This window comes from Ascaphus truei, chromosome 5, assembly GCF_040206685.1.
Source record: "Ascaphus truei isolate aAscTru1 chromosome 5, aAscTru1.hap1, whole genome shotgun sequence".
NCBI classification, from domain to species: Eukaryota; Metazoa; Chordata; class Amphibia; order Anura; family Ascaphidae; genus Ascaphus; species Ascaphus truei.
Genome location: NC_134487.1, coordinates 283,910,218 through 283,923,916, shown reverse-complemented (window position 1 = coordinate 283,923,916; position 13,699 = coordinate 283,910,218). Strand labels below are relative to the sequence as shown.

The 13,699-nt window shown below is 46.1% G+C and overlaps 1 protein-coding gene across 1 annotated transcript in view; it reads left to right on the top strand.

Annotated features, from left to right (window-relative positions):
• ADIPOR2 (adiponectin receptor 2) overlaps positions 1-10,889 on the top strand; it is a 51,679-nt gene extending 40,790 nt beyond the window's left edge. The window contains exons 6-8 of the mRNA XM_075602367.1: positions 1,554-1,741; positions 2,616-2,809; positions 6,601-10,889. Coding sequence (XP_075458482.1) covers positions 1,554-1,741; positions 2,616-2,809; positions 6,601-6,729 — 511 coding nt within the window. The 3' untranslated portion in view covers positions 6,730-10,889. The remainder of the gene's footprint in view (positions 1-1,553; positions 1,742-2,615; positions 2,810-6,600) is intronic.
• The last annotated feature ends 2,810 nt before the right edge of the window (positions 10,890-13,699 follow it).

Here is a 13,699-nt window from a genome sequence, read left to right as displayed (position 1 = left end):
CATATATACACACCACACATTATATATATATATATATATATATATATATATATACACACCACACATACACACACATATATACATATATACACACACACACACACACACACACCACACATATATACACACACACCACACATATATACACACACACCACACATATATACACACACACACACACACACACACACTGCAGCCCGTTTTTCACACACACACACACACACACACACACACACACACACACACACACACACACACACACACACACACACACACACCCTGCAGCCCGTTTTTCTCACACACACACACACACAACACACACACACCCTGCAGCCCGTTTTTCACACACACCCTGCAGCCCGTTTTTCACACACACACACACACACACACACACACACACACACACACACACACACACACACACACACACACACACACACACACACCCTGCAGGCCGTTTTTCACACACACACACACACACACACACAACACACACACACCCTGCAGCCCGTTTTTCACACACACCCTGCAGCCCGTTTTAACACACACACACACACACACACACACACACACACACACACACACACACACACACACACACACACACACACACACACACACACACACACACACACACACACACACACACACACACACACACCTTGGTGCTGTCTGGTGGCTCTGCAGTTGCAATGCCGGGCAGGCTGCAGCCCCATTGGATGGGAGCGGTCACGTGACCGCTCCTCTGCTTCCCCTCAGAGGTTTTTTTTTTTTTTTTTAAATGAGCTAGCAGCCCTTGTTTCCCGCTGCTGGCGGCCCTGATCGCGGCGCCCCTCTAGCCAAGCCGCGGCGCACCAGGGCGCCGTGGCGCACAGTTTGGGAAACACTGCTGTACCTGATTCGGCAGTCTGTGGTAGCAGACGTGAAGGTTTTGATAGCTGTGAAGCGTGGCCCCAGAGCAGGTTGAGGATTAGAGTATTAGGTGTTGCAAAAGCAAAGCGTGAGGGGTGGGACAGTGTGGAAGTATTAGGGCATTGGTGTTGGACGCAGGCCAATGAGAGGTGTGCGGGGGCGGGCATTGGACGCAGGCCAATGAGAGTCAGTGAGGGGTGGGACGCAGGCCAATGAGAGGTGTGCGGGGGCGGGCATTGGACGCAGGCCAATGAGAGTCAGTGAGGGGTGGGACAGTGTTGGACGTAGGCCAATGAGAGGTGTGCGGGGGCGGGCATGGCCTGAGTGAGCAGGAGTGACAGGCCCAAGGTCCAATGCGATTGACCCTTGGGACGCAGACATACAGTGATTTCACAAATATATAGTAGATAGTAATAAGAATGACAATTACTTTGAGGGTTTTCTAAGGAAGCCAGTTACACTGATCTAAACAAAAATAATGTTTTGAGATGGCAAGTTGAACTGGCCCTTTAAGAGCTACAAGAAATGTGCATTTTTAACTGGAGTATGCGAGTCTTCACATTACATAGAGTTCCCCATGAGTTAGTGCTGTGTATGCTGCTGCACCCGGCTCTCACCTCACCCTACTCTGTGCTCCCCAGGTTGGATTACTCTGGCATCGCGCTTCTCATCATGGGCAGCTTCGTTCCCTGGCTCTACTACTCCTTTTATTGTAACCCGCAGCCGTGCTTCATCTACCTAATAATCGTCTGCGTCCTGGGGATCGCGGCCATCATCGTGTCTCAGTGGGATCTCTTTGCCACCCCTCAATACCGCGGCGTGAGAGCCGGTAAGGAGCGAGCCGCGTGTAGACTCGGCGATTTAGATGAGGTATCCCTCACAGTGGATTTGGGGGTAAACACAAAGTAAAATGGGGCTTGTGTTGCTGGCCCCTGTAGAAGTGGGATTACTTTCAGAGGGAGGGATATTTAACCTCTGAAGAGACTTCAACTCCAGCAACCCACATCTTTCATGATTGGGGCACATCATTTCCTCCTTCCTGTTTTCTCTGTTGAGTTAGTCTGGTCAGATGTTACTGCAGAAGGAGAGAGGACAGAGCCGTGTAATCAGTTTCCTAGTAATCTTGGATTCTGTTCATAATCCATGGCTTTCTCTTCGTCATATTCCTAAAAAAATCAGACAACATTGCGTTTTTTTACTGATTGACACTTCAGTCAGCGGCTGGGGGGGGGGGGGGAGAAAGAGAGGCTAGCACCCGTGTCCAGAGGGGGGAGGTGGAGAAGGCTGACACCCGTGGCCACTGTTCTTTTCTCCCAAGTATTCTTGTCCAGGAGATTAAAAATGTCGTCATATCCTGGAGACCGGGGAGTCCCTGGAGCTCACAGAAACAATTCAGCTCCAAGGGGATGGAGCAAGAGTTTTGGCTAATGTTAAAAAAAGGAAGATCAAAAAGTATATGCGCAATCACAAATACATATTATAAAAACTAGTCATGGAGTAGCACAGATTGCTGCATTAAAGTAACGGCCTTGTTAATTTGTGTACAGAATTCTTGTATGCACGTTATTAGGGCCTGGTCCTTTTACATGAACCTTGTCACATTTAACCCCTTCACTGCTGGGCAGTGACACAGGGAGCACTTCCTGTTGGTCCTGCCCATCTTACACATCCTCTCCCCTCCCCCCCCCTTCCTCTCTCCACAGGTGTCTTTGTGGGACTGGGCCTGAGCGGGATCATCCCCACCCTGCACTTTGTAATCTCCGAGGGTTTCCTGAAGGCTGCCACCATGGGACAGGTCGGCTGGTTGATGCTCATGGCTACTCTCTACATCACGGGGGCTGCTCTCTATGCCGCCCGTATACCTGAGCGCTTCTTCCCGGGGAAGTGCGATATCTGGGTACGTACCAACTACCTCATCATACTGTAATAGGGTTAGGGGGCGTACCTCCATATGAAACCTGAAAACGCCATGAGTGGGGTTGACACTAGTAAAAAGGGAAATATATCATGTAAAGGATGTGTGATTTATGCATAGACACACAAGTGATTAGTTTATTGGATGTAGCCCACCTCGTATATTCCATTTATACACTAGCACTTTTCTAAGGTTCGGTTCTTAGTCTGTAAAACGGACCTCCTAAGATGTCGCGAGTCATTGGATGGAACCTCCTTTATATATTTTATTTATATTTGAGCACTTTTTTTTTGCTCGGTTTCCCAGTTTATAGGAGTTGACCCCTTCTAAATAATAATTATACAATAGGACCGTTTTGTTGAGAATTTGTGGTTGAGCCTTTGATGTATTTTTGATATTTTCTCTGCTTTTTCCTGTCGTGTCAGTTGCTTTTTCTCTTTCACTGGTTGTCCCAGTAAAATATTTAAAGGTCTGTTATATATCCCATGCTCCCACTGGAAGATAAAGGAACCCTCAGGCAATTGGAAGAGCGGAGGGAAGACCCACAGTGACATAATATAAATGATTTCTGTCCATGCAGCATATCCGATATACTGTATGTCTGCGTAAGATGAGTCTACCCATTCGTCCCCGAGATATATTGTAATACGTAGTGCACAAGTTCTCGGGGGATAACTTTGCCCTTTTTGCGGCTGAATTGCCCTGAACTTCTGCAGCGGCTGATTGCAGTTCCAGAAACCCCCCAGCCTGCACACAGGCCATATAACCGCGACGGGAGCACAGCATTCTTTCAGACGTCACTCAGAACCCGCAGCCCTCCGTGCCACATCGGGGCCCTGCAGTACAGCTGCAGTTTGTCATTTTCTGCAGCCTGCTAAATATAGAGCTGTGATTAGAAGCGTCTGTGCCCTTTCACCAGAACGACCCTAGTTAAACAGCCACAATGTTACACGGGAGGGCTGGGTAGTGTTTCAGATCACAGCTCTAACGGGTGAGGCTACAGTGTTGCCAAAATCTGAGCAGCTTGGGCTTCAGAAATCTGTAACATTTGAGGGCATTAAATTATAAATTATTATTTTAAAAGGCCTTTCACACGCATTTGCAAAGTCCCTCTGAAAATCCCTGCTGCCTGGGATAAAGCAACATGGGAGATAGCATCAGATTTATTTCAGCTTTATTTCCAGTCTGTCACGTGAGAGGAGGCAATAAACTGGGAATACGAACAAGTAGTGGCAATCCTTACAACTTTTAATAGTTTTTAAGTCTGTAGATTTCAGTAAAAAAATTAAAAAGATGGATCCCTTTGATTAGCTTGTGGTCTTTCCCATGGCTACATTGGGGAAACACCTGTATCTTAGCATTTGAGCATTTAAATAATGTATTGGTGTTAATTGCTTTCTTTAAATACAAATCTAATTGTCTATAAAGAAAAATAAATGTAAAAAAATACATTCTCGTCACCCACACTACCTGTCCTCCAGCATTACAATGTTTGGCAGATTGTGGCATCACAATTGCATATTTATTATTATTATTAAACAAGGATAATAAATAATAATTAGAGGGCGTGATGCTTTTTGGGAAAACTGGTTCTACAGAAGGTTCCAAAATGAACCATACAAACATTAAAAGTTTCAAAATGTCTCCATTATAAAAATTTTTTAAAGGCATTAATCTGTAAGAAATAATTCTTAATCACTGATGTTTTAAATTGGATAATCTGTTCCCTTAGGCATTTAGCTGTCTTTTGTTAAAGTTTGCAAGTTGTCGTTTTTTTGTTTTAGAAATCATAAAAAGAGCAGCAAAAAATATATACAAAGTCATTGGTAACCTAGGGGTTAACTCGAATGTCCTAAATGTAACTGCATTTAACTCCGTGACTGCCACAGGTTATGAAGAAACATTAAAGGACCTAATGACCTCAACATGTACATCTTGGAGGAGAGAAAGGGGAGGGTGGATATGATGATTTAAATACATCAAGTGTTTCAGTGAGGTACAGGGAGAAGCAGATGTCTGAGAAAGAGGAGCGCTAGAAGAAGAGGCTGGAGAGTGGCGGGCGAAGGGGAAATGTGAGGATGTACTTCACAGAAGGGGTGGTGGATTAGTGGAATAGCCTTGCAGCAGAGACGGGAAGGCCCAATACAGTAAAGCAGGGGTGCACAAACTGGGGGTGGGGCGGCGGTTACAGAGGTCCGCGCTCTTTTCCAAGGCATTTAAATTAAATGCCGGGGGACTACGTGAGGCCTCTGTAACTTACCTTAATTCCGATGGCTTCAGGCGACACATCGCCATGGCAACGCAGCGCCAAATGACGCCACAGGGTATTGTATGTCTTTATATAGCGCCAAAAGTGTACTCGGCGCTTCACAAAGAATACAGTACAAGGAATTATAATTATACAATAAGTGCAGCAAAATCAGACAATAGGAAAGGAAATCCCTGCGCCAAAGAGTTTACAATCTAAGAGGTTTAATGGGAAACTTAGAGACAGCAGGTGAGGGAATAAGTGCTGTAGTTGGCAGTGCTTGGTCACAATGGGTGGTGGGAGTGACTTAGTGTGGGACAATAGCCATGAGTGCAGGCTATTGGGATGCTTGATTTGTGGGGTAAAATTTAAGGAAGGTCAGTGTTTAAATGAAAAGGTTAACACCATTTACAGGGGAAGAGGTGGCAGGGAGGCATGAGTGAGATTAGGTGTGTATGCCTGGCTTCAGGCTTAGGGAAGATCCCCAGCAGCAGGAAGGAGTTGATAGAGGGTGTGAATAGAGGATTTGTGTGAGTATTTTTTATTGAGGGGTAAAGAAGTTGTTGGGAGAGAGGTGTATAAATAATGGTGCAGTGGGGAGTGGGGATGTTGTAGAGAACAAAGGACTGAGGAAACAGTAAACAGAAAAAGAAATAGGGAGGAGAGAGTTCCAAGGTACTGGAGGATAAAAGTGTACAAACAAATCACAGATGTTAAAAGTTAATGTCTCACAGTGGCAAAGTTGTAATGCAGAGTCCAGATCTTCCTCCAATCTTCACTTCCAAAAGGTCACGTGACATCACATTAACCGCGGCGTCATTTGACGCTTGATACAAGGTGAGCGTGGGGGAGAGCAGGCAGGGGGGCGTAGGGCAAAACATGTGCGCCCCCTGCAGTAAGGGGACTGCTTGGGAAAGACACCAAGAAAGGTATTAAAGCAGCAATACTACATTCCTCTCCCCCTTTTTTTTTTTTTATTTATTTTTAAAATGTGTAAAGCATACGACAATGTATAATCCTACATCCTTACCTAGGCTGGCAATCGCTTGGTGCCCGTTCTAAATCTGTAAAAATCCTGATTGCCTAGCTAAATGGCTGCCTTTCAGTTCCAATCAATCTTTCAGTCAGTGTAACTCAGCAGCTACAATGTATCTTTATATGACTAAGGTAACATTATGTATTGTTATAGTTTGCAGCTCAAACTGCTGGGAATATTGGCAACATATTATCACAAACAGGAAAGTGTTACAAAGATCTTGCACTGCTGGGGAAGTGAGCTAAACCTGCTATAGAAATCAAAGAATACTCCGTGTATTAAAACTCACTAAAAAAGCCATTAAGAGTTGAATAATAATAATAAATAAATAAAACATCGATACTACAGAACTTTTTTTTATATATATATATATATATATATATCAGATTTCAAATGTTTTTTGCTGCTTTAAATGGGGTGCGAGGGCTTGTAGAGGGAGGTGAGTGGGTCTGATCAGTTTCATGGTTTGTCCTCTCCGTCTCTCCCCAGTTCCACTCTCACCAGCTGTTCCACATCTTTGTTGTGGCCGGAGCCTTCGTGCACTTCCACGGGGTGTCCAACCTGCAGGAGTTCCGCTTCACGGTGGGAGGAGGCTGCATGGCCCAGGAGGTGCTGTAGGGATCTCACCCCCCTACAGAGGGCGCACAGGACGACCCGAGAGCAGGAACAACACCGGGGGAAAGAGACCTTCCTCGCCGCGTGACCAGAGGAGAGACGCACAAGGAATGCTGACAAACACAGAGCCCAGACAGACTGTGCACCAAACAATCTTACCTCAACAATTCAATATGAAGTGTATGGTGTTAATTTATTCTTGGGGAGAGGTTCGTGTATCTTTAACTCTTCTAGTGCTGGGGGAGAAGGGGCTGGGTTTCTGGCCTCTGGCACTGACTGGGTTAAATAATTTTGCTGCTTGAGCTTCCTGCAGTGTAATAATCCTGCAGGTCTCTGGTAGTGAATATCTATTTATTTTTATAGTTCTGAATCCTTTTGGAAGGGGGGGGGGGGAGCTTTAATTATTTTATTTTTCCCTTTTCTCTGTTAAAATTCACTTTATTTTTTTAAATGAAGGTGACTTCTTTTTTTTTTTTTGGTTCTGGGACAGTAGGAGTGTTTAAATGGGTGTGATCCGGGGGGTTCTAATGTAAATAAATAAACCTTTCTAATTTTCTGTTAAAAAAAAAAACAAACAAAAAAAAAAAAACATTTCTATAAATTTTTGAAGTATTGGGGAAAAGTATATATATTAAAAAAAAATAATAATTAAAAATCAAACAAAAAAGCTTTCTGTATCAAATTGTTCTGTTCAGTACCACACACTGTTCCATGGAAACTTTTTGCACAAGTGCGGACTGGCTAAGGGGTTATAAACTAACAGTGAGCTCATGAGTCACATGGGCTGAGCGGTATGTGGAGATAAAGCACAGGCCTTGGTGTAGGGGCCCACGTGAGGTGTCTCTGTGGATCCCGCACTGAAGCCAGGAAGGGCAGCAGCACTGGGACAAAGTGTGTCCCCTTCCACACTCCGGGAGGGGCAACTCATGTCTCCAGATCTCTGCACTTTCACCGGACTGAGCTACCAGCAAGCAGATCACTAGAGGAACATGTCTTCTAAATGGCACTGAGAAGAGCTTGTTGGAATTATTTGGATAACAAGAGTTTCCTGTGAATTAATTTGTGCCCAGGCCTTGTTTTCTGCCATGGGCTGAAGAGGCATTGACGGTCAGAAGTCCCATCGTCCTTCAGTCCACCCAAAACGACAGTCTGGGTAAGGACCTTGCAGCTTTCACACAGCGTCTGGTAACCTAAAGGCCACTGAAGCAGCAAAGTGGGTAACCAAGCTTCCCCAAAGATTAGCAGTAATGGTTACCCGGTACTGGTTTGCACCTCTTCTCTCGGTGAGTTGCTACCCCATATGGCAGCGAAAGGGTTTAAGGACATGAGCCTCCTCGTGCAACAGGACAGAACTCTTGGACATCGCTTGCACGCTCCGATCCTTTCTACCAATGTGTATTTGCACCAGTGACCATCTTTAACTCATTTGCTGCCAGAGGGGACAGCTATGTATAGCTCCGCGTGTTATTACACTGTTATACTTCTGCGTGTTGCGTCACTCTGCCGAGTATTACATCGCGCTTTGCCGTTTCGACAGTTTTTTTTTTTTAAGTTCTCAAACATTGTGCAAATGATTATACAGACAGTCATTCTGCAGCTTAAATGCCTCTTCTCTGCCCAGCCCCTGTGCTGCGCCATGTTCCCGCACAACAGGCGTGCTCTGCTGACCCAGTATTTATAACCCCACCTCTGCCAGAGGAACGTTGCACGCTTTCTGGCAACAAGTGAATTCAATTCAGATGTTCCAAACATTTATAAATTGGGCATCAAGCTAAACTCCCAAGAATTCAGGGAACGAGGGGACACGAATTGGGACCCTAGGAAGCAGCGAAGGTCTTAAACATACAATGCCTGCAAAAATACTCCAGCAAAATACATGACGGCAAAGTGGTCTCATTCACTCTCTAGCATTCTACTTTTCTCCTGATGGTGCAGAGTAAATGAGTATATTTAGTATTGGGCGATACCTTTTTTTTATTTGGACTAGCAATTGATATGACAAGCTTTCGAGAGTTCTCTCTCTAACACGGCTATTTCTACTTAATTCAATTTCTCCCGAGAAATCTTACAATTTATGGATCAATCTCCTACAAGAGAAAATGTCCGGTGTTTATTTTTTATCCCCAAAAGGCACAAATACAACCAAATCCCTCAGGAGTGTTGCAGCATAGGAAAGGGAGATACTTTGGGGTCAATAATGTGGATAGTGTTGTTTTAGGTCGCGATTATAGTGCGGGCGACGCTGTGGTCGCTGGAAAAATCAAATTGAAGTGACTTCCAGCAATTGTGACAAGCCGTCGTGCTGCTCCTACTATAAGCACACGCGACGATGTCAATGGCACTATAAGCGTGGCCTAAAGGTGATATAGCCAGGAAATGTGTTTTTATATTGCGTGTTACAGATTTCACCTTTCAAATATTCCGGGCCCAGTGGTACATTCTGTATCCCTCCTCTAACCAAGCCATGGGTTATCTGTCAGGAACGTGTGAGATCCCAGTCTGCTGGTAAATATGCCCAGAGCATTGAACAGACACTATGAGCAGTATTACCCAGGACCGTGCAGTTAGCTGCTTAGTAACAGCTACATAGGACCCAAGACACCTGTATAAGGTCGGGGGTATATTGCACATTGGAAGGGTAACCCCCTTCAGTGCTGAGGAGACCTGCAAGGTATGGGGGGGGGGGGGTTAATGATTGTATACACCAGTGTATTTGTCTGTGTGCCGTTTCCTTTTTCTGTTGCAGATTTGCAGAAGACAACTAAAATCTCTGCTTGCCTCATTCTGTGACATCCTTACCTTATTCCATGTCCAAGCAGCTTGGGGGCAGCAGTAAAACTGTTATTGAAGAGGGTGGCATGGGTGACGTTAAACCCCTTTGTTGCCAGAGGGTTAAAGTGGTGCACAACACGTGACTTGGAGGTCCATTGGCACGGAGTGGGGTTTATAGTGGGGTCCCACTCGCTTTTTAAATCTAGTCTAACCCCTTTTCCTGCTGGAGATTGTGCTGCCCTGAGTTATAACCTATGTATAGTCCTATTGCTTTGCATCCATGTCGCACACAGCTGGCTAAGAAGATCAGAGACTGCAAACCACTTCCAGACATGGAACACCCAGGTCTGTGCACACAAAGGCGTTCAGAGCTGCTGCCATCTTTAAATGACCCCTCTCTTGTTCCTGCTGCAGTGATATCAAGGGGGGGGGGGATGTAACCCAGGCAAAGATTGAACTCAGATTTTATTGTAATCCATTACCTAGACTAGTCGGTATACTATTTTATATACTCTTAAAGGTGCTGTCCCTCTTGCGGAGTACAAAAAGGATGTACTTCGTAGCAATTCCTTTCCATTTCTCATCCTAAGCACGCACTTTCTTCTGAAATATGTTGGTTTGTTTTCTGTGTTTTTTTATTATTTTTTTTTTTATTATTCTGGTGGGACTAATTAAAAAAAATGACTGCCTGGGCAATCTGCTTGTCTTTTTTGAATCCCTGCAGTATTCTCTTGTATTTGAGCACATAACAAAAGCAGTATAATGTGTGCTGCATGTGCTTGTCACGTCTGTCTATGTTAAGTGGGACGTCACTTTTATGCACGTCAGTGTTAAAGAGCCTGCCCTGCATTACTCTTCACGTCACACACATATATACATATACACACGTTGCAGGTCTCTGCAGCACTGGCCTTTAACCCCTTGTTGCTGGAGAAGCCTGCAAAGCAATATTATATACATCAGTGAGGTGCACAGTAATGCCGGCAGTCCCCCTGGCAGTGAAGGTGTTAATGGAGCATCTCCGCTTTGCAAGGTTTTCCCCCTCCACCCCCCCAAAAAAAAAAAATATTGCATTGTCTTGAGAAATCTTCCCGGGCGGATCTGCCTGAATGCCTTACTTTCTCAGCTGTCACGGAGAGTCTCCACGCTCGCTGCGTGCGCCGGGATTTACCGTAGTTTGTCATATCTCCGCTCCGATGCTTCTTTCCTCGGTAAATGGTGGCCTTGTTACTGTATATATTTTTTAATTACGATTTACTGTGAGAAGCAGCAAAGCACATTGCGGGGGGTGGGCGTGTCTGTTTAATGCAGTTGCAGTTCCCCCTGCCCCCCCCCCCCCTTCTCGCTGTATTATTCACAAGTTCTGTTAATAAAAGAAGCAATTTGAAGTAGTCTGTGAGTTGCGTGGTGTGTTTTGTGGTTCTTTAGGTGCCGAAGGCTGCAGCACGTTACGATCATGTGATTACTCCGCGTGCCCTGACCGTGGTCTCCCCTAAGGCCGCGTCCATGGTGCAGGCGCGCACGCGACGGAGCGCATGATGTAGGGCGCGCCTGCCGGCAGAGCGATCTGTGGACTACAGATCCTCGTGTCGGAGGCGTGGCCGATGACATCACGGAGCTGGTTCGCCCTCGAACCGCTCACGTGACCTGCCGGTGCGAGACCAAGTCAAAATGTCTCCCGAAAAACGCGCCGTTCCCTATGGATGTTCCCATAGACTCAATGTGTTTGCGCAGTCGCTCTAAGAATGGACGCGGCCTTACAAGTGAGCAAAAAGCTCATGGTTTAGCTAGTACATCATGGGACCCCTAGTGTGCAACACCCGGTTATTAAGTGGTAGCCCTGTCACATGACAACAAGGGGTAAAAATAACATAATCGTAGCGGCCCGCTGGCTCGAGATAGAAACACATTACGCAGCCCCGCTACCACTTCAGCTACTTCTGTGGTCCCAAGGAGGATCAAGGAGATGCACGTGGGACTCGTGGCTGAAAAGCAAAGGGAAGTATGGCCTGCTAAACACCCCCTCACAAATCACCCCGATCTTTGGGAACCCGAACTTCCCGCCTGGGTGCTCCAAAAAGCAATTTGCCCAATTTCAGGGGCTTGGAATAAGGCTGGTTGCAGACTTGCTGAAAAATGGAGAGATTCTAACATTTAAAGAGGTACGGGACAAATACCAAACCCAACTCCTCCATCTATTCAAATACCTACAAATTAGACATTTTTTGCTCTCGCTCTCGCAGAACTCCAAATTTCCCCCACCCACCAGATTCGAAACACTATGCAGTAAAGGCAGGTATCAAAGAGGCCTAATCTCTGAGATATATAGGGGGATAGAGTCAGCATCAGAATCCCCGACCCACCACTATATGCAAAAATGGTCTGCGGACTTAAATATACAAATTGACAATGAGGAGTGGGAGGATATCTGGGAGATGGCAGCAAAAACCTCAATCTGCACAGTAACAAAGGAGAATATCTACAAAATTCTATTCCAATGGTACCTGACCCCAGCTAGACTGAGCCAGATCTTCCCCAGCACCCCAGACCTGTGCTGGAGAGGATGTGGTTAAAAGGGAGACATGGCCCATATGTGGTGGACATGTCCGGAGATTCAGAGGTTCTGGGTTAGGATCCAGACGCTGCTCTATGAGACAACGGGAATTCCTCTCCCTCTAGATCCACTGTCCCTGGTGCTGAGTAAACCCTTTGACGACCTACCCCCACCCATGAGTAGACTGGTCTCTGCAATCTTGACTGCAGCCAGGTGCTCAATAGCAGCAGCCTGGAAGCAGGTCAAAGCCCCTGCAAGAAACACAGTCATAAGGCGGGTGGACGAAGTAATGTCTATGGAAAAATTAACAGCTATGCTGCACCAAAAAATGACACAGTTCTGGAACACATGGGACCCATGGATAGGCCCCCAGGGCTTCAGATAAAGACATAAAGCGCAAACCCTAGTGAAGGGAATAACCCAGATCCCAAAGTTGGGAGACGTAGACGAGCCAAGGTGGACTTTCTCCCCCTCCCCCCCCCCCGCTCCATTTCCCACTCTCCAACCCTCCCTCCCCCCTTCCCCCCTCTGTCTGTCTACCCTTCTCCACTCCCAGTCCCCCCCCACCCCTCCCCCTCCTCCACTCCCTTAACCCCTACTATTAAAAAACAATGTTGGCTAGCATGCACTCAATAAAGTCGAACTTAAACAATTTTATGTTACTGAAAAGTATGTACTCATTCATGTAAATGTCAATGCCAATAAAAAAGATTGATACAAAAAAAATAACGTAATCGTGATAAATGCAAAGATTCCGCTTTTTGTCTTGGAAATGTAGTGTGTGTGTGTGTGTGTGTGTTTCTTTACCCTTAACACACCGTGTCTATCAGAGAATCAATAAAGCGGGGGTGGCCAACTCCAGTCCTCAAAGGCCATCAACAGGTCAGGTTTTCAAGATATCCCTGCTTCAGCACAGCTAGTGCAGTCTTTGACTGAGCCATCTGTGCTGAAGTAGGGATATCCTGAAAAACTGACCTGTTTGTGGCTATTGAGGAGTGGAGTTGGCCACCCCCTTGTAATAAAGATAAGGGGAAGGTGAGATGAGGGGGCTTGACCTGTGCAAACTCTTGCCAGAGTGATATCAGCCAATAGCCAGTCTCTGCTCACCATGTTTACAAACTAACTTGAAAATAATAACAATTTACTTGGTGTCAGATTTCGGTATAAGAGGCATCAGTGATCGAGATATGACCCATTGAACATGTAACCCTCCTTACCCAGCTCTAAAGAATGCCACATCAGGTTAACTATAAACAATGCAGAGCTCAGTCTCTCAGACCTTTGCATGGTGCAGGCTGAGTGTGGATGCATAGCAGGGCCGGCCTTAGTGCAAGGCGGTGGCCTCAGGCCCCACTCTCCCTCTCACATTGGCGCCCGGATTCAACCCGGCCGAGGGGGGAGCTGGGACGGCTGCTCTGTTGTTTATTGCGGGGGATGTGTGCATGCGCGCACCTTCTCCGCAGCTGCAACGTAACCCCTCTTGCAGTGTCACGGCGACCCGACGTCACATGAGGGTCTACACTGCCAGCATGTCGCCTTGGCCCAGCAAGAGGTAAGGCCGGGAAAAAGATGTGCACCGGGAACTTTTATAAGCAAGAAGGTGCTTTATTTGACAGCTGTCAATACCGCTCCACAGGTGTTGACATA